This window comes from Dendropsophus ebraccatus, chromosome 6, assembly GCF_027789765.1.
Source record: "Dendropsophus ebraccatus isolate aDenEbr1 chromosome 6, aDenEbr1.pat, whole genome shotgun sequence".
Lineage (NCBI taxonomy): Eukaryota > Metazoa > Chordata > Amphibia > Anura > Hylidae > Dendropsophus > Dendropsophus ebraccatus.
This window is the reverse complement of record NC_091459.1, coordinates 3,292,253-3,317,377: the sequence shown is the minus strand read 5'-3', so window position 1 is coordinate 3,317,377 and position 25,125 is coordinate 3,292,253. Positions and strand designations below refer to the sequence as shown.

The window sequence follows — 25,125 nt, the reverse complement described above, 5'->3', positions numbered from 1 at the left end:
TTGATGGCAGCAGAGTGGCCCTTATCGTACCTTCAGGACTCACTAAAAAAAAAACGTAAGGCCGGGTTCACACTGCATTTTTGCCATCAGTTTTATGCAAAAACCAGATGAAAAAAACTGATACATTTGTGTGCATCCGTTTTCCCATTGACTTCCATTATTCCACACCCAAACCATACAGATAGAAGAATTTAGATTGTGAGTCCTAATGTGAACAGGGACCAAAACTATACAAAGTGCTGCAGAATCAGCTGGCTCTATACAAATAGCATTATTATTTTTACCATTATTATTACTATTATATTATATGCATTTGTGATGTGTTCTAATCAGAGTTGAAACCACAGCCTCTAATACGGGGAGGCTGCATTCTCCTATATCCAGGAGGAGGCTGTTGTATTAGGGCTGACACACTGTGACAACCCCTCTGCTCTGCAATGATAGAATGCCGGCACTCATTACAGTCAGCAGCTAAGGGGAATCTGACCTGCCTTACAACGGGAGACGTCTGAGCTCCGGGCCCGCAGCACGCTTCCAGACACCGTATCACGTGAGAGGCTCCGGCTATATCCGGCTACTGATCTTACCCATTTAAAGTTATTTCCAGTTCAGTCTTTAACTGGAGACAGATGTTATTTATAAGACTCCGCTTACTCCGACAGATAATTGGACACATTATACATTGTGAAAATCAATTAACTGGTGTCAGCTCTATACTTAGTGTACAGGCCGTATCATCCGGAACATTACACCCTCCATACAATATACAGGCCGTATCATCAGGAACATTACACCCTCCATACAATATACTGGCCGTATCATCAGGAACATTACACCCTCCATACAATATACAGGCCGTATCATCAGGAACATTACACCCTCCATACAATATACTGGCCGTATCATCAGGAACATTACACCCTCCATACAATATACAGGCCGTATCATCAGGAACATTACACCCTCCATACAATATACTGGCCGTATCATCAGGAACATTACACCCTCCATACAATATACTGGCCGCACAATCTGGAACATTACACCCCCCATAGACTCCATACAATATACTGGCCGTACCATCCGGAACATTACACCCTCCATAGATGAAACTCCATACAATATACTGGCCAGAAGAAGTACAAAAAGACCAAAACTACTGTAACAGGATCTACACACAGAGTAATATTGTAACACTCAGCGTGATGGTCCCGGGCTGGACTTGTTGTAATAGTTAGGTAAAGGTGTCCGCTGTGCTAATCCATCACTTATCACCTATTAGTCCAATGATAAAGAGAATCATCACCAAGTACAAAGGAGGAGCGCGGCAGCGTGACTGTCAGCCGGAAGCCACAATCTCCTGACTGCTCAGAACAGGCTGAAGCCTACACTCATCATCATCAGGATTATAAACCATCAGGACATGGTATTAAAGGGGCACTGCAGTGATTATCTTTTTCTTTCAAATGAACTGGTGTCAGAAAGTTATACATATTTGTAATTTACTACTATTTTAAAATCTCCAGTACTTATCAGCTATTGTATGTGCTGCAGGATGTGGTGTATTCTCTCCAGTCTGACACAGTGCTCTCTGCTGCCACCTCTGTCCATGTCAGCAACTGTCCAGAGCAAGAGAGGTTTTCTATGGGGATTTGCTGCTGCTCTGGACAGTTCCTGACATGGACAGTGGTGGCAGCAGAGAGCACTGTGTCAGAGCGCAGAGAATACATCACCTCCTGCAGGACATACAGCAGCTGATAAGTACTGGAAGAATGAGGGAAATACACCACTTCCTGCAGGACATACAGCAGCTGATAGGTACGCAAAGCCTGGAGATATTTTTTTATATTAATAGGAATTTACAAATGTACAACATTCTGAAACCAGTGGATTTGAAAGAAAAAGATTTCAGCTGGAGTACCCCTTTAAAATATCATGTATACATCATACTGCAAACGGTAGGAGCACAGGAGTGGCCCTGGATGTATTTAGGTATGTGAGGGATGAGGACAGGACACATCGCCTTACCGTTATGTAACGGACTTACAGCCTAGCTACCTATAGGAGGCACTAGTAAGCCCGCCCCCTACTGGAGGAGAGGTGTTTGTGTACTTACATCCATTGGAGCATTGCACACATAACTGGCTCTCCTCACTAAGAAACATTCTACACGGAGTTACAGTAACACCTCTGACTGTTCCGGAGCTGTTGGAGAACCGAGCTGTGTGCTCCTGTAGGGAACAATGTAAATGTAAAGACTAGCGGTAAGTAGCCTTGCATCTTCCACCACTTATTGTAAAGGAGCGGGGATTCCAGTCATAATGAGAGGTATCCCTGCTCATTTATGGTGTTCCTCGCAGCAGAGGCAGAGAGAGAGAGAGAAAGAGAGAGACAGCAGCGGGCGGCTATATGACCTTGCCCCCCACCCCACCCCACCCCGGCCCTTGCTTCTCCCTGCTGTAAGCTTCCCATGCTATGTAATGGGTTGTATAAGATGGGAATGCAGCACATGACGGACGTTCTGCTGATGATACATGCAGGATTTCTGAAGGTCGGAGCGTCCCTGAATGAAGTGCAGGTGGAACCTGTCAAACATTTCCAAACTGGCTTCACCTCCTAACAAGCTGTGCGCAGGTTTCCCGGGCAGACGGCGCTCCACCACGCTCCCTCATTTACATCCGATCCCAGACTGGAGAGAAGCAGCAAATGAATGAAAGATTAGAGAAAGTGAGAGAAACTACTCAAGGGGAACTACAGCGGTGCTGAAGAGGTTAATGTGCCCTCCAGAGCGCTGCCGACCATGGCGAGATGGCAGCCTGGGGCCGATTCCTGCCATAGCATCGGTCACCAGCCTGGTACACAGCTCAACGGCCGCACAGCAAGCATCAGCTGACAAAGCTAGTGATAGGATGGTGAAAAAACAACAGGATCCAAAGCGTTTCCTCGGTTATTAGAAAGGAAAATCAAAATCAAAACATAAACCTGACTGCACCGTGACCTCAGACCCCACGTCTGCAGATCCTTACAGCCGCAGGAACGGCCAGATACGGCCAGTATCTGTGTCCAGGTCCTCAGTGCTCTAGGCGGCTATGGAATATCCCAATGACCAGAGAACCAGCAATCGCTCCTGGAAACAGAACTTATGGTTTCTCTGTTCCTGGAATCGTTGCGTTTAGTAAGACGCTGGCTGATGTGTTACAGTTCTCTCCTGCACGGCCACTATACAATGAACGGGGTGCCATGACTCTGCCAAACAGCTGACTAGCAGGAGTACCAGGTGTTGATCTTGGAGGTATGCAGGAAAACCCCTTCACACGTACCGGATTTCCCGCAAAAATCTGCATGGTACAAATAAACGCACATAATACGCTGCTGCGGAAATACATTGCCATTGAGTTACATAGTAATCATTATCACAGTGGATTTCATTGCGATAAACTCCCAGGATGAAATCCTCGGCGATACGGTACGTGTGAAGGCACCCTAAGGCTCTGTCCACACGCACAGACTCGCAGCGTAAATCTGTTGCGAGTCTGTCAGGTCCCTTTCACTACATACTCGCAGCGGTCGTTATGTAATTCTGCCGGCCACTTAACCCCTTCGTCTCCCGCTCTGCTGTGTCTGTATATACATTACCTGTCCTCGCTGCACGGGTTCCCACTGTCCTGCTCTTCCGCCCGGCCAATCAGTGGCTGCGGCTGGGCAACACACTGATTGGCCGGGTGGGAGAGCAGGACGCCGGGACCCCGTGCAGCGAGGACAGGTAATGTATATACAGACACAGCGAGGCGGGAGCCGAAGGGGTTAAGGGGCCGGCATAGTTACATACATGCAGAGGTCGTTTAGACCGCTGCGAGTAGGAAGTGACCGTGAACTGCCAGGACCTGACAGACTTGCAGCGAGATTTACACTGCAAGTCTGTACGTGTGGACAGACCCTAAAACAGTATTCCACTTAGATATAACTTTTGATATGTTGCTTTCCATGGTGAGACTAACAATTCCTTCCATACTTGTTATTATCTATTCAGTCTCCTTCCCCCAGTTCTCAACTGCTGCTTTCTGCTGAAGACACAAAAATCTGTGTGTGAGCTTTTCTCTCCATCTTCCCCCTATACAGCCTATTATATACACCTTATTATCTATACAGCTTATTACATACTGCTTATAATATAAACAGCTTATTATATATACAACTTATCTATACAGCTTATTACATACTGCTTATATATATATATATATGTATATATATATATATATATATACACATATACACATACACACACAGCTTATTATCTATTCAGCTTATTATCTATTCAGCTTATTATCTATTCAGCTTATTATCTATTCAGCTTATTATCTATTCAGCTTATTAACACTCTGAATTTACTTTGGAGCATTGTGGAGTATTGTATTCGGGTCCCAGGTAACGCAGGTGAGGGAACAATACCAATCAGTGTGGGAAGCGGTCACAGAAATTATAATGCTATTCCCACTGCAGCAATTTGCTGTCAGTTTTATACACTTAAGAAAATGTAATCCCCCTCCCTTTAATACTCTGCGTAATCTCCTCTAAGCCATTATTCTATGCAGAAGATCTCGCAGGGTTAGCCGGACGTGACCCATTTCTTTGGTCAGCACCTTCCAATCCTATAACGCACCGGGGGCCAAACAAAGGAGGAGATCTAGAAATAAATTGGATTTCAGAGAAACTGGCGGAAGTCACAGCTGTGTGAATGGGAGGCCGGCGCCAAGGCCGCCCAGGAAAAGCATGCGAAATGGGCAGCACGGCCAACCAGGAAAAGCATGGGAGGCAGCGCCATGGCCAACCAGGAAAAGCACAAGAGGCACGCGGCACGGCGAACCAAGAAAACCAAGATAATAGATCCCCATGACTTTGGGACGCTCCTCGACCATCAGCCACCAGATCAGCTGATCACTTTAGGGACTGATAGACGATACTGAACAAAAGTTCTTCTCTACTTCACACCAGACCTGACAAACTGATTATAAAGTGGAACCCTGCTGGGACCCCCCTGGTATCCGGTTAGGAAACTTCTATAGTACCATTATAGCATCACCACAGGGGAAGTGAGTGCCCATTCACACCGACAGCTCGTCCTTATAATGCAGGACAGGAGGGGTCCTCCGGAGTGACAGGTGGTCTCTATAGCCGCTGTTCATAATCATCTCTAGGTCAGAAGACCCCTGCCTCATAAATACAGAGTTCCCTATCTGGATAGATCACAGTGGGCGACAACCCCATCAAACCCATAACAGACAAATCGGAAACTCTCCAGACTCTCTCAGGTACGGACCACTGGGCGGCATCTTGGCGCTGTAAGAAGTCTGTGACTACCCGCCATCTCAGGAATATGAACAGTGACGGACGGAAGAACAGAGTAATAGTAGTGCCGTACATCTTATTCCTCAGGTGCCCGACGCATCTTATTCCTCAGGTGCCCGACGCATCTTATTCCTCAGGTGCCCGACGCATCTTATTCCTCAGGTGCCCGACGCATCTTATTCCTCAGGTGCCCGACGCATCTTATTCCTCAGGTGCCCCGACGCATCTTATTCCTCAGGTGCCCCGACGCATCTTATTCCTCAGGTGGCCCGACGCATCTTATTCCTCAGGTGCCCGACGCATCTTATTCCTCATTTTAAAGGAATTCGATCTTTGGGCATGGTTACAATTTGACAATCGGCAGCGTGTGTGTCAGAGCCCTGTGTCAGACTGGAGAAAATACACCACTTCCTGCAGAACATACAGCAGCTGATATGTACTGGGAGACTGGAGATTTTTTTTAAAGAAGTTGATCTGAGAGAAAAATAAAGTTTCCCTTTAAAAATATAGAACTGTGTCCAAAAACCATCCCAAATGGTGCATAGTCCTTGCTGGAGTGCCGCAGTTCCATGAAACCCGTGCACAGAAAGGCTTCTGGGTTTCAGTTATTTCAATGGCCGGTTCGGGATTTGCCTCCATACATTGCATCATGTTGTATATAACAACTTTCCATAGGAATTATTCCATGTACAGGCGTCATCTATATGTTATGCTACTTCCATGGAACCATCACTCCATGTAAGCGGCCAATACCAGCTAGCCCCAAGAACAATGGAACACAGCACATAGCCATACAATAGCCAGGATTTTAAGGACCTTCTCCTTATATATAAAAGGTATTTAAAACATTTTCATGCAAAAGAACCTTCTAAAAAAAAAATAAAATAATGGACATCCAGTGAGGTTCTTGTGTGAACAGTGGCTGATACCCCTAAGACAGCCAGAGATTAGACCTTTAAAGGGGCGGTATCCATGGCTGCTTTCTCCCAGATACAGCAGCACTCTTGCCTCGGTTCGGCTGCGGTTTCACAGCTCAGTAGTTGTGTTTTTTTAATGCAGGAAAATGACTTTTCCCATCACGTAAGAGATAATGTGTGTAATATAATAGGTGTGTAATATATTCCCATGTGTAATATCTGGTAATACGAGAAGACGTCTAAAAATACTATTATATTCACAAAGGAAGCAACCGATATTATCTTGTCCGAAACAACAAGTATAGTATTACTCAACCCTGACACGGGAGATGATAGGGGGGATAGCCGCATACAGGAGATGATAGGGGGATAGCCGCATACAGGAGATGATAGGGGGATAGCCGCATACAGGAGATGATAGGGGGGATAGCCGCATACAGGAGATGATAGGGGGATAGCCGCATACAGGAGATGATAGGGGGGATAGCCGCATACAGGAGATGAGAGGGGGGATAGCCGCATACAGGAGATGATAGGGGGGATAGCCGCATACAGGAGATGATAGGGGGATAGCCGCATACAGGAGATGATAGGGGGGATAGCCGCATACAGGAGATGATAGGCGGATAGCCGCATACAGGAGATGATAGGGGGGATAGCCGCATACAGGACATGATAGGGGGGATAGCCGCATACAGGACATGATAGGGGGGATAGCCGCATACAGGAGATGATAGGGGGGATAGCCGCATACAGGAGATGATAGGGGGGATAGCCGCATACAGGAGATGATAGGGGGGATAGCCGCATACAGGAGATGAGAGGGGGATAGCCGCATACAGGAGATGATAGGGGGGAAAGCCGCATACAGGACATGATAGGTGGGATAGCCGCATACAGGAGATGATAGGGGGATAGCCGCATACAGGAGATGATAGGGGGGATAGCCGCATACAGAAGATGATAGGTGGGATAGCCGCATACAGGACATGATAGGGGGGATAGCAGCATACAGGAGATGATAGGGGGGATAGCCGCATACAGGAGATGATAGGGGGGATAGCCGCATACAGGAGATGATAGGGGGGATAGCCGCATACAGGAGATGATAGGGGGGATAGCCGCATACAGGAGATGATAGGGGGGATAGCCGCATACAGGAGATGATAGGGGGGATAGCCGCATACAGGAGATGATAGGGGGGATAGCCGCATACAGGAGATGAGAGGGGGGATAGCCGCATACAGGAGATGAGAGGGGGGATAGCCGCATACAGGAGATGATAGGGGGGATAGCCGCATACAGGAGATGATAGGGGGGATAGCCGCATACAGGAGATGATAGGGGGGATAGCCGCATACAGGACATGATAGGGGGGATAGCCGCATACAGGACATGATAGGGGGGATAGCCGCATACAGGACATGATAGGGGGGATAGCCGCATACAGGAGATGATAGGGGGGATAGCCGCATACAGGAGATGATAGGGGGATAGCCGCATACAGGAGATGAGAGGGGGATAGCCGCATACAGGAGATGAGAGGGGGATAGCCGCATACAGGAGATGATAGGGGGGATAGCCGCATACAGGAGATGATAGGGGGGATAGCCGCATACAGGAGATGATAGGGGGGATAGCCGCATACAGGAGATGATAGGGGGGATAGCAGCATACAGGAGATGATAGGGGGGATAGCAGCATACAGGAGATGATAGGGGGGATAGCCGCATACAGGAGATGATAGGGGGGATAGCCGCATACAGGAGATGATAGGGGGATAGCCACATACAGGAGATGATAGGCGGATAGCCGCATACAGGAGATGAGAGGGGGGATAGCCGCATACAGGAGATGAGAGGGGGATAGCCGCATACAGGAGATGATAGGGGGATAGCCGCATACAGGAGATGAGAGGGGGGATAGCCACATACAGGAGATGATAGGGGGGATAGCCGCATACAGGAGATGATAGGGGGGATAGCCGCATACAGGAGATGATAGGGCGGATAGCCGCATACAGGAGATGATAGGGCGGATAGCCGCATACAGGAGATGATAGGGGGGATAGCCGCATACAGGAGATGATAGGGGGGATAGCCGCATACAGGAGATGATAGGGGGGATAGCCGCATACAGGACATGATAGGGGGGATAGCCGCATACAGGAGATGAGAGGGGGGATAGCCGCATACAGGACATGATAGGGGGGATAGCCGCATACAGGACATGATAGGGGGGATAGCCGCATACAGGACATGATAGGGGGGATAGCCGCATACAGGAGATGATAGGGGGGATAGCCGCATACAGGAGATGATAGGGGGATAGCCGCATACAGGAGATGAGAGGGGGATAGCCGCATACAGGAGATGAGAGGGGGATAGCCGCATACAGGAGATGATAGGGGGGATAGCCGCATACAGGAGATGATAGGGGGATAGCCACATACAGGAGATGATAGGCGGATAGCCGCATACAGGAGATGATAGGGGGATAGCCGCATACAGGAGATGAGAGGGGGATAGCCGCATACAGGAGATGATAGGGGGGAAAGCCGCATACAGGACATGATAGGTGGGATAGCCGCATACAGGAGATGATAGGGGGATAGCCGCATACAGGAGATGATAGGGGGGATAGCCGCATACAGAAGATGATAGGTGGGATAGCCGCATACAGGACATGATAGGGGGGATAGCAGCATACAGGAGATGATAGGGGGGATAGCCGCATACAGGAGATGATAGGGGGGATAGCCGCATACAGGAGATGATAGGGGGGATAGCCGCATACAGGAGATGATAGGGGGGATAGCCGCATACAGGAGATGATAGGGGGGATAGCCGCATACAGGAGATGATAGGGGGATAGCCGCATACAGGAGATGATAGGGGGATAGCCGCATACAGGAGATGATAGGGGGGATAGCCGCATACAGGAGATGATAGGGGGGATAGCCGCATACAGGAGATGATAGGGGGGATAGCCGCATACAGGAGATTAGAGGGGGATAGCAGCATACAGGAGATGATAGGGGGGATAGCCGCATACAGGAGAGGATAGGGGGGATAGCAGCATACAGGAGATGATAGGGGGGATAGCCGCATACAGGAGAGGATAGGGGGGATAGCAGCATACAGGAGAGGATAGGGGGGATAGCAGCATACAGGAGATGATGGGTATATCTCCAGTCTTCCAGTACTCATCAGCTGCTGTATGCCCTGCAGGAAGTGGTGTATTCTCTCCAGTCTGACACAGTGCTCTCTGCTGTCACCTCTGTCCATGTCAGGAACTGTCCAGAGCAGGAGAGGTTTTCTATGGGGATTTTCTGCTGCTCTGGACAGTTCCTGACATGGACAGAGGTGGCAGCAGAGTGATCGGCTGAACGGCCTTTCAGCCTGGCGACCGCTCTGAAGCTGCAGCCACGGTGACGGGAAGGAAGCAGAGGGCAGGAGAAGACGGGGAATGTGGAAAGGTAATGTATAACAGTTCAGAGCAAGGGCTGCATATACATATCTATATACAGGGTGGTCCTAAAGTAGGTGGACAGTGTGTGTAATAGGGTCATGAAGGAGGAGATTTAACAAACATGGTGTAAAGTGAAACTGGCTCAGTCTCCCCCGGCAACCAATCAGATTCCACCTTTCATTTTCCAAAGAGTCTGTGAGGAATGAAAAGTGGAATCTGATTGGTTGCCGGGGGCGACTGAGCCAGTCTCACTTTACACCATGTTTGGTAAATCTCCTCCTTCATGACCCTATTACACATACTGTCCCCCCACTTTAGGACCACCCTGTATATAGATATGTATATGCAGCCCTTGCTAAACGACCATCTAGCCGCGTAATAGGCTCAGTAATTTAGCAGATCGGCGGTTGCTTACAATATTGATCGGGCTGCCATCGGCCTCTCTAATAGGACCCTAAGTAATGCTGAGATGTAGAGCAACAGAGCTGGATGCTGGGACATGAAGTCAGACCCCATAATAAGACGCCTCGGTTCACATAGATCACACAACTCCTCTGCTTTGTAGCCTGAACAAATATTTAATCAATCAAATTGTAAGGAAGTAAAAATGTGGCGGAGACATGAGAATCCTAACGCCTTCCCAGGGCCCGAGCTACGGCCGGGATGTATCCGCCAGAAGAGATGGAGAACGGCTATTATTATCAGATCCTGGACGGCAAGTCTGACGGCGTAATAAACCATTGCTGCCAATATTACATTAACAGGGCTGGAGAGAAGCTGGGGAGAGCATTACATGTAAGACCTGGATACCTGGTCAGACCCAGACGAGAGCATTGAGAACAAGTATGAAAAGCCTTTACAAATGGCAGCGATTAATGACGGTTGTCTATGTCCTAGAAAATTCTTATTGAAAAGTCACTCAAGAAGTTGCGCTCAAAGTTCAGAGATAAAGGGAACCTTACCGTCTACCGTAACGCTGCGGATTGAGAGCTGAAATACTGATTACCATTAGACTAATAAACCTACAGAAAGTCAACCAAGCTGGAACCAATTTACAGAAGCTACACCAGTACACCATCACAAAATACAACATGGCGGGAGATGGGAGGCCATGCTACTGGGACTGGTCCTAATAATATAAAGAACTGGTACATCAACAGATACACAGCAACAGCCTAACCGCATGTAATAAAGTGCCGATGCACCAACCCAATACACAGCAACGGCCTAGCCGCATGTAATAAAGTGCATCAACCAATACACCGTAACAGCCTAACCGCATGTAATAAAGTGCATCAACCAATACACAGAAACAGCCTAACCGCATGTAATAAAGTGCATCAACCCAATACACTGCAACAGCCTAACCGCATGTAATAAAGTGCCGGTGCACCAACCAATACACAGCAACGGCCTAGCCGCATGTAATAAAGTGCATCAACCAATACACTGCAACAGCCTAACCGCATGTAATAAAGTGCATCAACCAATACACAGAAACAGCCTAACCGCAAGTAATAAAGTGCATTAACCAATACACTGCAACAGCCTAACCGCATGTAATAAAGTGCTGGTGCACCAACCAATACACAGCAACGGCCTAGCCGCATGTAATAAAGTGCATCAACCAATACACTGCAACAGCCTAACCGCATGTAATAAAGTGCATTAACCAATACACTGCAACAGCCTAACCGCATGTAATAAAGTGCATCAACCAATACACAGAAACGGCCTAACCGCATGTAATAAAGTGCCGGTGCACCAACCAATACACTGCAACAGCCTAACCACAGGTAATAAAGCCACCAACCAATGTGCAATATGGTCGGTGTGCCCAACCCTCGTCTCATGCACAGGGCCGCAATCCAGCTCAGCTATACGGTGAACCAACAGTGACCTCTGTATGAATTTCTACAATTGCTAAGTCGCCCATATAGAATTTACATTGCCAGTTCTCGTTTTATCGTTTTCAGCACATAAACAATCCTGCTAAACAACTAAAGAAGTAAAATGAAACAATCAGCCGTATAAAGAGGCTTAGCACTAACGGGAATAAAACACCTCGCTATACGACTGCATTAAGTATTCAGAATAACACGGAATTCATGTCACTATTGTAAAGTCACAGACACTAAGCCGCTTACCGGGTACTTACCGTACAGTAACGGCTTTCTTCCTACACTTATGTCACTTAGGGCTGATAACCTCCTCCCTGACGACAAAAACGGTCCCTGAAGGACCCGGTCACGTCTGTGACACGCCGACAGGGTGAGAACACACACAACTATACGTTCATTACAATAAGAGAAAATACATAGAAATCCTCCAGGCCGCGTCTAGAGGAAGCCCGCTGCCAGTGCCAAAAAGCAGAGCCAAGAACCGCTCGGTTGGCATAACGTGATGCCAGACGAAAGTCCTCATCTGTCACAAACAGTCAGCAATGCCGAATACTAAGTGGGCTATTAGCTAGAGAGGCCCGGACCTGACGCCACCAGCATCTACCGCTACGCAGTTTTAATATTTTTTAAGGGCCGACATATTGTGCAGCTCGGTGTTTAGATTTTATTGGCGGTTTCTCGAGATTAGAACCAACTTCCTGAGGCCATTGTGAATGGCTGGAAGAAGCTCCCATGGCCGTAACGTTACATAAACAGAACAGATGGATCATGTGCTTGAAGGCGGCAGAAACGGCCAATTCTAATCTTGAAGGAAATGAAACTGGATAAGTACAAACTTTACTAGGTGAGAGGTAGAAAGCGCCTCCTTCCTAGAAATGGGTTAAAGATCTTCTGCCAGTTGGGGGGATGAGGGATAGAGAGTTACTGACTATGAGAGATGGCAGAGTCCAGAGTTTTATTTACCCAGATGGAACAAATCTTAAAACCAAGAAAACTTAGGGTCCTATTAGACGGCCGATGACGGCCTGATCAATAATGTAAACAAGCACCCACGTGACCTCCGCGGGGAGGAAGCAAAGGGCAGGAGAAGACCGGGAGCGTGGAGAGGTAATGTATAGCAGTTCATTCAATCGTTAATACAGAGGCCTGTGAGCAACCACCAAGAAAATGTTTAGTAAAGCCATAGAAAGTGCACAGGAACGAGCTTCTAGTTGGAGTTTCTCCAGCCTTTTCCTCTCAGCCATAATTAACATGGAGTCTGAGGTGGCGCACGGTTCCTACAGGTCTATATTACTGATCCAGAAGTCTGGTGTCTGCGTACGGCCTATTGTCGCACCCAAGAAACAATGCATCTAGAAGAATACCTGAATAATTCAGCAGGTGACCAAAAGCCAAGTCCTCACCGGAGACTTACAGATGCATATAGCGAGACCGCATGATGTTGGAGTGCCCGGCTACAAACTCACATTTCAGTCATGTGAATGAGGCCTAAAGAGCATCTCCTGCCACTGAAATCCTTTGTTCATAGACCTGAACCTTTAAAGGGGTTATCCAGAGCTACAAAAACATGGACACTTTTCGCCCTACTGTTGTCTCCAGTTCAGGTGTGGTTTGCAGCTAAACTCCATTTACTTCAATGGAACTGAGTTTCAAAACCCCACCCAATCTGGAGACAAGAGTAGGGGGAAAGTGGCCATGTTTTTGTAGCGCTGGATTACCCCTTTAATCTTCAGACTAAAACCAAGAAGGATTACTGACACACTGAGGGATCAGTTACCTGCTGCCCATGGATGTGTAAGCAGAGAGGAGAGAGTATGGAGGGGGACAGAGAGAAAGAAAAGTAATGGAAAGAAGGTTCTTACCTGTCTCCCCCCCACTGACGGAGTAACAAATACCCTGTGTTCACATTATAACCTGCACAGTCAGTGCTACATGTCTGGCAGAGCAGCAAGCCAACACAAGCAGCGGTGTACAAGCACCGGACCACTGAGTGCAGTCTAAACTTAACATCTAGTCTTTTCTTAAAGTGACTCCGTACCCACAATCTCCCCCCCCCCCCCCCTTGTACCTTCGGATAGCTGCTTTTAATCCAAGATCTGTCCTGGGGACCGTTCAGCAGGTGATGCAGTTAATGTCCTAAAAAACAACTTTTAAACTTGCAGCCCTAAGTTAAATTGCCATTGCCTAGAGTATCTGTGCCTCAGGTCTGCGACTCCATCAATAGGGATGCCCCTGGCAGGATTTCTCCTATTCACACACACTCTAGGCCACACCAATTTGGCACAGGGCTGTAAGTTTAAAAGTAGTTTTTAGGACAATAACTGCATCACCTGCCGAACGGACCCCAGGACAGATATTGCATTAAAAGCAGCTATCAGAAGGTACAAGGGGTTTATGGGGAAAGATTGTGGATACAGAGTTGCTTTAAGTATACAGTTATTTTTTTGCGTATACATTTTTTGTTTTTCTGTGGGACTCTTCGGTAGGCTGCAATGCTGAGTCCCAGAAAAAGATATGTTTATAAATGGACTAAACAGTCACTAGTAAACTCTGTATGGTTTACAGAGTCAGATGGAATTGGTATAGCTATATGTTGGCATAGCATTCTGCCAGTCTGCTTACACACAACACTAATGTAATGCTAGTTAAAATGTGAACAAAGGCTTATACTGCTTAGTACTTCTGTAAAAAGTCCTTCATGAAGCTGCTGTTACAGAGATACAGGAGGCGGGATTTCGATCTGCAAACTATGTATTGGAGACATCTAAGTACCCAGTCATCACCTACTATAGTGCTGAAGTCAGAGACCAAAAATGGGTTCAAAATTTGCGGGAATAAGTAATATAATGGTCAGTAATACAATTATTCCTCATGTACACAATGAATTATTCTAACTATGTAGGGAGAGCCCTCTTCAACTTCACCCCTGTATATAAGTGATCAGAGGGCAGACAAATACAATGTACTGTATGACTTGCACTACAACATTGTAAGGAGTTAAAAAGTGGAAGGGTTCTTTACAACCAAGACCTGTACAGTGAATCCTGTATACATTGTTAAGATACATTGTATTTATAAGACCTTTGCGGTTTATAATTGTGCTTAAAGAGGTAGTTTACCAAAACAATTGTAATTTATTAAATTGTTAATTTATTTCTATTAAAAAAATCTGAAGTCTTCAGTTCTTAACAACTGCTGTATGTCCTGCAGGAAGTGACGTATTCTCTCCAGTCTGACACAGTGCTCTCTGCTGCCACCTCTGTCCATGTCAGGAACTGTCCAGAGCAGGGGAGGTTTTCTATAAGGGATTTGCTGCTGCTACGGACAGTTCTTGACATGGACAGAGGTGGCAGCAGAGAGCACTGTGTCAGACTGGAGAGAATACACCACTTCCTGCAGGACATACAGCAGCTGATAAGTGCTGGAAGACTGGATATTTTTAACAGAAGTAAATTACAAATCTCTGGCATCAGTTGATTTAAAAGAAAAAAAAACTTTGGTGAACAACCCCTTTAAGGACAAGAGACAAGTTCAATGTCTGACATTCTAATATAAAGTGCGGCACGGCCGGGGTTAAGTATGGCGGCATATCACTTGATCACATAATATATATAGCACAAATTTAATAGCAGCCAATATTGGATTATCTGCCGCTGTAAAGCCTTGAAGTCATGGTAAGGACGGCCGGTGCTGTCTACAACGGACTGGGTGATGGGTTTATTTTAATAAAGAATGAAAAATCCAGCGTCGGCTCATGTATCACGGGGATAATGTGAGCGTTTCATAGCCATGGATACTGCCCCCAGCTGACGGCCCGAACCCGAGACAACCATACATCATCCCTCCGCACCATCGCAGGATTCATTCAATTCAGCCGGAAACCAAAACTGGATGGGAAAGTGGGAGAGTGACACAAATGAAACGGATATTCCTGATGATGGTGAACGGCCCATTAAGCCACCACAGCGTGTGCCATGAATACCGGATTTATGCAGATTCACAATCCAAGGGGGTTTACTGAAATTCATCTCTTGGTTCTGAGAACAACAAAACATTGTTCTCATTCAGACGTAAAACTACGAGTCAGTAAGAGAAAGTAATAATGTGAGACCTAGGCCGGTCCTATAGGCCAAGACATGGCTCAGAATACCCGGAAATTTACAAGAACGTCCCCTCCACCTCGTCCACTGCCATCACTCATGCAGGGATCGAGAGCCAGAGATGTAGGGGTTAATGGCTAAATAGTAACTACTGGCAAAGACATATAGATACACAAGTATAAAGTGTATATATATATTCTCATCATACCATGGCCCTTTCTGGAGGGACCAGACTCGAAAATACTACAGACGGTCAGGGTCTGTGGCCTGTTACTGATATATCCCAAGTGCACACAAGCAAAAGTTCACGCTAGGGTACCGACACAGCCCCGCGGCTATCAGTACACTAGGGCAAACACAAACATTTAAATAATATCGGTATATATAGTATATACAGGGCCTCTTACAGGAGACTATGCATTTATACTACAGCATATACAGTCAATATTATATAATCCAGCATATATTAGTATATTATAATCCAGCATATATTAGTATATCCAGGGCCTCTTCATGGATTTATACTACAGCCGTCATACAATCAGATCCCTGTAGTTGCAGACAACTTGTTGGAACTGGATTTTCAGGACAAGCCCCGACCCATACACGGAATCATTTCACTGACTTTTGCATTGTCAGATAATACATAAAGACGTTCACGGCCATCATGTACAGGATAGTGTGTATATATATATATAGATATAGAGAGAGAGAGAGAGAGAGAGAGACAACGCCCCGCTGATTTTTTTTTTTTTTTTTGTTCCTTTCAACACTAAAACTATGGATGATACAAGGAGGGAGTATAAAGGATGGATACGACTTCTCAGACTTTTCTTTGTACATTAGCCAATGGTGTGGAGATCCAGATGGCGCGGTCCTTTCTTTATGAAATGCCACACAGCGTCACACATGGGGAGGTGGGCCAGTCTCCAGTGCATAGAGCCGCGACCGTGGACAGAAAAAGAACGGCCCCAAGCATGGGAAACTGGTGGCGTTTAAAAAAAAAAGGACTGTGCCACAAGGATGCCCGCACCAACGCCAATCAGCTAATGTAAAAATTTTTTAAAAAGCAATGTACCTGATGGTACATCCCCCTTAATGTGTCTGGGGCCTCTTGACTCTCCCATGACAGCAGAGGTGTGTGTGGGGGGGGGGGGAGACAATTGGCCATTCTGGACTTTTACTTCTTGTCTGGCTGCAGTTTTCTCTTCATGTATACCCATCCAAGCCAAGTGTGCATGTGTATGATGGGAGACTGGGAGGGGGTCACCATTCCTTTTGTTGTTCCATCTGGCACTCTCAGAACTGACTGGACGGGGTCAGAAGGTGTCGGGGGGGCAGTCACAGCCCTCGGTTACCACCGCTATTCTCTGCGGATGTAAATATTAACCAAGGCTGAGAAGGTTCTCAAAGAATAGCAGGTTGCTGTAGTGAATGATCCTAGTGTAATGTACTGTAACACTGCTCTCCATCTGTAATGACCGATCACTTCAAGGAATTTCACAATCCTGTTTTTCCCCCAGATACGGCTTCTCCTTCCAGTCCTGATGCCAGACGAGTCTGATTCCCACTCCTACACATCCCCCGACACCTCCTAGGAGAAGGACGATGAATTGTGCCGACAGTCAATAAGGCCGGGTTCATACTGCGTTTTTGTTATCTGTTTTTTCCATCCACATTTTTGTGAATCTGTTTTTCCATTGACCTCCATTATGGGGCAAAAAAAGGATAAAAAACGCATCTTTTTAGCATGGTGACGTGGTCATGTTTTTGTGTATGCTAAAAAAGGATGCGTTTTGATCCTTTTTTTCATAATGGAAGTCAAGGGAAAAACAAATGCACAAATGGAAACATTTTTTATACTTTATTTTTGCATAAAACAGACAGGGAAAAAAAATGGATTGTGAAAACGCAGTGTGAACCCGGCCTTAATGATCAGGATCAGCATACGCGTCGCCCGGATGACTCCGTCCTCTATACAGCACACAGAAACATGCAGTAAAAGTTCCACTCTCTATGACACGTATAGAAGCCGGAATAGTACGTGCCAGATGGGATCTACAATGGAATGGGATCTACAATAGGATGGGATCTACAATGGAATGGGATCTACAATAGGATGGGATCTACAATAGGATGGGATCTACAATGGAATGGGATCTACAATAGGATGGGATCTACAATAGGATGGGATCTACAATAGGATGGGATCTACAATAGGATGGGATCTACAATGGAATGGGATCTACAATGGAATGGGATCTACAATGGCGGCTTTCACTGATTCCTAGAGGAAGTCTTCTACAATCCAGGTCACAACCAGCAAACACAGACTAATGGTCGTACGTGTAGTGATATATGATGTAGCTGAGGGTCGGCCATAACTGGACAGAATCAATGACAATACCAGATATATTATATAGATATATATATTACACCCGGGTATGAGACAAGATACAACCGGCTTCTGTACCAGCACAGGATTCACCAACAGGCCATCACCCACCATAGGAAACATAGCCCGGCACACTACAAGGTATATACACGTGGCAGAGCGCTGAGACATCACCCCCGGTCGGCTATCATAGTGCCGGGGTCCAGATAGATGCTCTCATATTCAGCCATACAGGATCCAGAAGAGAAGACGTCCTTACAGCTCCATGGGAGGCACTATGTATACAAGGTGCGGCATACGGTATAAGGCGACAGCTGCTCATATACAGAACACGGGGGGTGAGCAGCACGGCAGCCAGGCTGGTGATACATAGTCAGTGCACAAGGACCACCAGGGGCAATGTACTGTAAGAGCGAGTAAGACGGTGCGGATGTCTATTACACCACTCAGCTCCACTATAAGGATATACTACACACTAATCCATGTGCTCCACAGTGCGCTCACTAAGCTCTGCTGAATAATGAATATCACAAGTCCTGACGTGGGGGGGGGGGGGAACAGCGCCGGGTGAGAATACAAAGACAAGCGGGTGAGAATACAAAGACAAGCGGGTGAGAATACAACGACAAGCGGGTGAGGAACAATACACATACACAGATAAAAGCCAAGATCCCTCAGCCACCCAGAGCCTTAGAGGTAATGGTTAACCGAGCAGACGCTGGCTCATTCTATGAGTAAGAACACCACACCTTTCCTGCAGGTATAAATAATCTGATGACATTCCCCCCGGCATAACTCATCTGTGTGTACAGAACGCTGGTGGGAGATGTGTCTGGTTAGTTCTGGTGGTGGGAGGTGTGGGTGGTCGGTTCTGGTGGTGGGAGGTGTGGTTGGTCGGTTCTGGTGGTGGGAGGTGTGGTTGGTCGGTTCTGGTGGTGGGAGGTGTGGTTGGTCGGTTCTGGTGGTGGGAGGTGTGGCTGGTCGGTTCTGGTGGTGGGAGGTGTGGCTGGTCGGTTCTGGTGGTGGGAGGTGTGGCTGGTCGGTTCTGGTGGTGGGAGGTGTGGCTGGTCGGTTCTGGTGGTGGGAGGTGTGGCTGGTCGGTTCTGGTGGTGGGAGGTGTGGCTGGTCGGTTCTGGTGGTGGGAGGTGTGGCTGGTCGGTTCTGGTGGTGGGAGGTGTGGCTGGTCGGTTCTGGTGGTGGGAGGTGTGGCTGGTCGGTTCTGGTGGTGGGAGGTGTGGTTGGTCGGTTCTGGTGGTGGAAGGTGTTGCTGGTTGGTTCTAGTGGTGGGAGGTGTGGTTGGTCGGTTCTGGTGGTGGAAGGTGTTGCTGGTTGTTTAGTTCTGATGGTGGGAGGTGTTGCTGGTCGGTTCTGGTGGTGGGAGGTGTGGTTGGTCGGTTCTGGTGGTGGGAGGTGTGGTTGGTCGGTTCTAGTGGTGGGAGGTGTGGTTGGTCGGTTCTAGTGGTGGGAGGTGTGGTTGGTCGGTTCTAGTGGTGGGAGGTGTGGTTGGTCGGTTCTAGTGGTGGGAGGTGTGGTTGGTCGGTTCTAGTGGTGGGAGGTGTGGTTGGTCGGTTCTGGTGGTGGGAGGTGTGGTTGGTTGGTTCTGGTGGTGGGAGGTGTGGCTGGTTGGTTATAGTGGTGGGAGGTGTAGTTGGTCGGTTCTGGTGGGGGGAGGTGTGGCTGGTTGTTTATAGTGGTGGGAGGTGTGGTTGGTCGGTTCTGGTGGGGGGAGGTGTGGCTGGTTGGTTATAGTGGTGGGAGGTGTGGCTGGTTGTTTAGTTCTGATGGTGGGAGGTGTTGCTGGTTAGTTCTGGTGGTGGGAGGTGTGGTTGGTTGGTTCTGGTGGTGGGAGGTGTGGTTGGTTGGTTCTGGTGGTGGGAGGTGTGGTTGGTTGGTTCTGGTGGTGGGAGGTGTGGTTGGTTGGTTCTGGTGGTGGGAGGTGTGGTTGGTTGGTTCTGGTGGTGGGAGGTGTGGTTGGTTGGTTCTGGTGGTGGGAGGTGTGGTTGGTTGGTTCTGGTGGTGGGAGGTGTGGTTGGTTGGTTCTGGTGGTGGGAGGTGTGGTTGGTTGGTTCTGGTGGTGGGAGGTGTGGTTGGTTGGTTCTGGTGGTGGGAGGTGTGGTTGGTTGGTTCTGGTGGTGGGAGGTGTGGCTGGTTGTTTAGTTCTGATGGTGGGAGGTGTTGCTGGTTAGTTCTGGTGGTGGGAGGTGTGGTTGGTCGGTTCTGGTGGTGGGAGCGGTGGTTGGAGGTGTGGCTGTTTGGTTCTGGTGGTGGGAGGTGTGGTTGCTTGGTTCTGGTGGTGGGAGGTGTGGTTGCTTGGTTCTGGTGGTGGGAGGTGTGGTTGCTTGGTTCTGGTGGTGGGAGGTGTGGTTGGTTGGTTCTGGTGGTGGGAGGTGTGGTTGGTTGGTTGGTTCTGGTGGTGGGAGGTGTGGTTGGTTGGTTGGTTCTGGTGGTGGGAGGTGTGGTTGGTTGGTTGGTTCTGGTGGTGGGAGGTGTGGTTGGTTGGTTGGTTCTGGTGGTGGGAGGTGTGGTTGGTTGGTTGGTTCTGGTGGTGGGAGGTGTGGTTGGTTGGTTGGTTCTGGTGGTGGGAGGTGTGGTTGGTTGGTTGGTTCTGGTGGTGGGAGGTGTGGTTGCTTGGTTCTGGTGGTGGGAGGTGTGGTTGGTTGGTTGGTTCTGGTGGTGGGAGGTGTGGTTGGTTGGTTGGTTCTGGTGGTGGGAGGTGTGGTTGGTTGGTTGGTTCTGGTGGTGGGAGGTGTGGCTGGCTAGTTGGTTTGGTGCCAGGTGGCATAGGTTTATGGCACAGCTTTTCAGACATTTGCTATTTGAGCTCTCGCACTAAAGATGCATATCCAGAAAGCAGTAATCTTAAATCCTAAAATGTAAGGTGATGAAGGGGATCTGGTTGACCGCTACCTGTGATGGAAGGTGGTGGTGGTGGTGATGATGATGAAGGAAGGTGGTGGTGGTGGTGATGGGGGGGGGGGGGGGTATTTGCCGCCCTGATGTAGGTTCAATATGGATCATGCACAGGCCTAGCAGCCCTGATGACACTGGCACCGCTCGTCACTATTACAGCTGGCACTGCCCATAGCAGAGAGAATGGTGCCCGCTATCCGTCCGTCTATGGCAGAATGTACAGTTCTCTGCTCTCTTCACTTCTTTCACCACCAGCGCGGCCCCCACTGATATCAGTATTACAGAGATAGAGGAAGGTGCAGGCGTCCCTGCGATGTATAATATAGAGACGGCTTATTATAAGTATATACAATATACAAAGTATATAGTGGGATCTACAAGCTGCGCTGCGACCCCACAGGCTCCAAGGGGGGGGGGGGGCGCTATATACAAGTATACACAATGCATTCCTATGGCAGCCTCACCTGTGCAGGTGCTATCAGCCCCCCGGGGAGGGGGGTAATGTATCTGAATGACCCCGATATACTTCCCTGCACTGCTCCATAGGATATAATATCAGGAACCTCCATGACTCTATAGATAGAATGCTCCCTGTATACAGCCACATGTTACACTGTATATACAGCGCTGCTATATAATACACCAGGCCGTTATAGGCAGGTAAAGGATACACAGGGTGATTATTATACAGATGTATACAGGCGGGGGTAACATGCCACTATCTGCCCCTGTCACAGGAAACAGCCGGGGGTGACAGGCCACTATCTGCCCCCTCAGCCGGGGTGATGACGCTATCTGCCCCCCTCAGCCGGGGTGATGCCACTATCTGCCCCCCTCAGCCGGGGTGATGCCACTATCTGCCCCCCTCAGCCGGGGTGATGACACTATCTGCCCCCTCAGCTGGGGTGATGACACTATCTGCCCCCCTCAGCCGGGGTGATGCCACTATCTGCCCCCTCAGCCGGGGTGATGACGCTATCTGCCCCCCTCAGCCGGGGTGATGGCACTATCTGCCCCCCTCAGCCGGGGTGATGACACTATCTGCCCCCCTCAGCCGGGGTGATGGCACTATCTGCCCCCCTCAGCCGGGGTGATGACACTATCTGCCCCCCTCAGCCGGGGTGATGACACTATCTGCCCCCCTCAGCCGGGGTGATGGCACTATCTGCCCCCCTCAGCCGGGGTGATGGCACTATCTGCCCCCCTCAGCCGGGGTGATGGCACTATCTGCCCCCCTCAGCCGGGGTGATGGCACTATCTGCCCCCCTCAGCCGGGGTGATGGCACTATCTGCCCCCCTCAGCCGGGGTGATGGCACTATCTGCCCCCCTCAGCCGGGGTGATGACGCTATCTGCCCCCTCAGCCGGGGTGATGACACTATCTGCCCCCCTCAGCCGGGGTGATGACACTATCTGCCCCCTCAGCCGGGGTGATGACACTATCTGCCCCCTCAGCCGGGGTGATGACACTATCTGCCCCCTCAGCCGGGGTGATGACACTATCTGCCCCCTCAGCCGGGGTGATGACGCTATCTGCCCCCCTCAGCCGGGGTGATGACACTATCTGCCCCCCTCAGCCGGGGTGATGACGCTATCTGCCCCCCTCAGCCGGGGTGATGACACTATCTGCCCCCTCAGCCGGGGTGATGACACTATCTGCCCCCTCAGCCGGGGTGATGACACTATCTGCCCCCTCGGTTACCGAGCATGGAGAAGATGAAGTCCTTGGCCGTGTGGATCTCCAGGGCGCGCTGGTCGTCGTACTCCCGCTGGTCGTGTTTGCCGAATTCCTGGATGAGTTTATTCAGTTCTTCTATCCGAGCTCCCGACCTGAAGTCCAGCTCCGGGGCCGCCGGCTTACTGCCTCCCCCCACACTGCCGGGCTTACTGGGGATGGGAGCCGCCATCTTCACTGCACAGGAGCGGGATGAGACGGGAGCGGCTGCCTCCTTCCTTCCCTCCCCGGGCGGCGGCTGCTACTACTGCTGGGAGATGGCGGCGGCCGTGAGGGAGGGAGGGAGTGCGGCCGGGCCCGGGGCTGTGTGCGGGGAGGCTCCTCGGCTCCGGCACCGCTCACCGACAATGTGACACGGAGCGAATGTGAGATCATTCAACAAGCGGCTTAACCCCTCCTCTGCAGCTGCCACCCTGCCCCTACCTCCGCCGCCTCCACCCTGCCTCCACTACCTCCGCCGCCTCCACCCTGCCCCTGCCTCCACTACCTCCGCCGCCTCCACCCTGCCTCCACTACCTCCGCCGCCTCCACCCTGCCCCTGCCTCCACTACCTCCGCCACCACCCTGCCCCTGCCTCCGCCGCCTCCACCCTGCCTCCACTACCTCCGCCGCCTCCACCCTGCCTCCACTACCTCCGCCGCCTCCACCCTGCCCCTGCCTCCACTACCTCTGCCGCCCCCACCCTGCCTCCACTACCTCCACCGCCTCCACCCTGCCCCTGCCTCCACTACCTCCGCCGCCTCCACCCTGCCTCCACTACCTCCGCCGCCTCCACCCTGCCTCCACTACCTCCGCCGCCACCCTGCCTCCACTACCTCCGCCGCCTCCACCCTGCCTCCACTACCTCCGCCGCCTCCACCCTGCCTCCACTACCTCCGCCTGCCTCCACCCTGCCCCTGCCTCCACTACCTCCGCCTGCCACCACCCTGCCCCTGCCTCCACTACCTCCCCCACCGCCACCCTGCCCCTGCCTCCACTACCTCCCCCACCGCCACCCTGCCCCTGCCTCCACTACCTCCACCGCCTCCACCCTGCCCCTGCCTCCACTACCTCCACCGCCGCCACCCTGCCTCCACTACCTCCGCCGCCGCCACCCTGCCTCCACTACCTCCGCCGCCTCCACCCTGCCCCTGCCTCCACTACCTCCACCGCCGCCACCCTGCCCCTGCCTCCACTACCTCCACCGCCGCCACCCTGCCCCTGCCTCCACTACCTCCGCAGCCGCCACCCTGCCTCCACTACCTCCGCCACCCTGCCTCCACTACCTCCGCCGCCGCCACCCTGCCTCCACTACCTCCGCCGCCACCACCCTGCCTCCACTACCTCCGCCGCCTCCACCCTGCCCCTGCCTCCACTACCTCCGTCTGCCACCACCCTGCCCCTGCCTCCACTACCTCCCCCACCGCCACCCTGCCCCTGCCTCCACTACCTCCGCCGCCTCCACCCTGCCCCTGCCTCCACTACCTCCACCGCCGCCACCCTGCCTCCACTACCTCCGCCGCCGCCACCCTGCCTCCACTACCTCCGCCGCCTCCACCCTGCCCCTGCCTCCACTACCTCCACCGCCGCCACCCTGCCCCTGCCTCCACTACCTCCACCGCCGCCACCCTGCCCCTGCCTCCACTACCTCCACAGGCGCCACCCTGCCTCCACTACCTCCGCCACCCTGCCTCCACTACCTCCGCCGCCGCCACCCTGCCTCCACTACCTCCGCCGCCACCACCCTGCCCCTGCCTCCACTACCTCCCCCACCGCCACCCTGCCCCTGCCTCCACTACCTCCGCCTGCCGCCACCCTGCCCCTGCCTCCACTACCTCCACAGCCGCCACCCTGCCCCTACTACCTCCGCCGCCGCCACCTTGCCTCCACTACCTCCGCCGCCACCCTGCCTCCACTACCTCCCCCACCGCCACCCTGCTCCTGCCGCCACCCTGCCTCAAACTACCTCCGCCGCCGCCACCCTGCCTCTGCCTCCACTACCTCCGCCGCCACCCTGCCCCTGCCTCCACTACCTCCGCCGCCGCCACCCTGCCCCTGCCTCCACTACCTCCGCAGCCGCCATCCTGCCCCTACTACCTCCGCCGCCGCCACCCTGCCCCTGCCTCCACTACCTCCGCCACCCTGCCTCCACTACCTCCGCCGCCGCCACCCTGCCCCTGCCCCTACTACCTCCGCCGCCGCCACCCTGCCCCTCCCTCCACTACCTCCGCTGCCACCACCCTGCCTCCACTACCTCCACAGCTGCAGGACTGCCCCTGCCTCCACTACCCCTCCTCTGCAGCTGCCACCAGGCTCTCCCCCAGTATACGGAGGGTCACCACCAGGCTCTCTCCCCCAGTATAAGGAGGGTC

At 50.8% G+C, this 25,125-nt stretch overlaps 1 protein-coding gene across 1 annotated transcript in view; it reads right to left on the bottom strand.

Moving 5' to 3' along the window:
- Window positions 1-23,163, bottom strand: part of MB21D2 (Mab-21 domain containing 2) — a 64,195-nt gene extending 41,032 nt beyond the window's left edge. The window contains exon 1 of the mRNA XM_069974403.1: window positions 22,742-23,163. Coding sequence (XP_069830504.1) covers window positions 22,742-22,946 — 205 coding nt within the window. The 5' untranslated portion in view covers window positions 22,947-23,163. The remainder of the gene's footprint in view (window positions 1-22,741) is intronic.
- Between the last annotated feature and the right edge of the window lie 1,962 nt (window positions 23,164-25,125).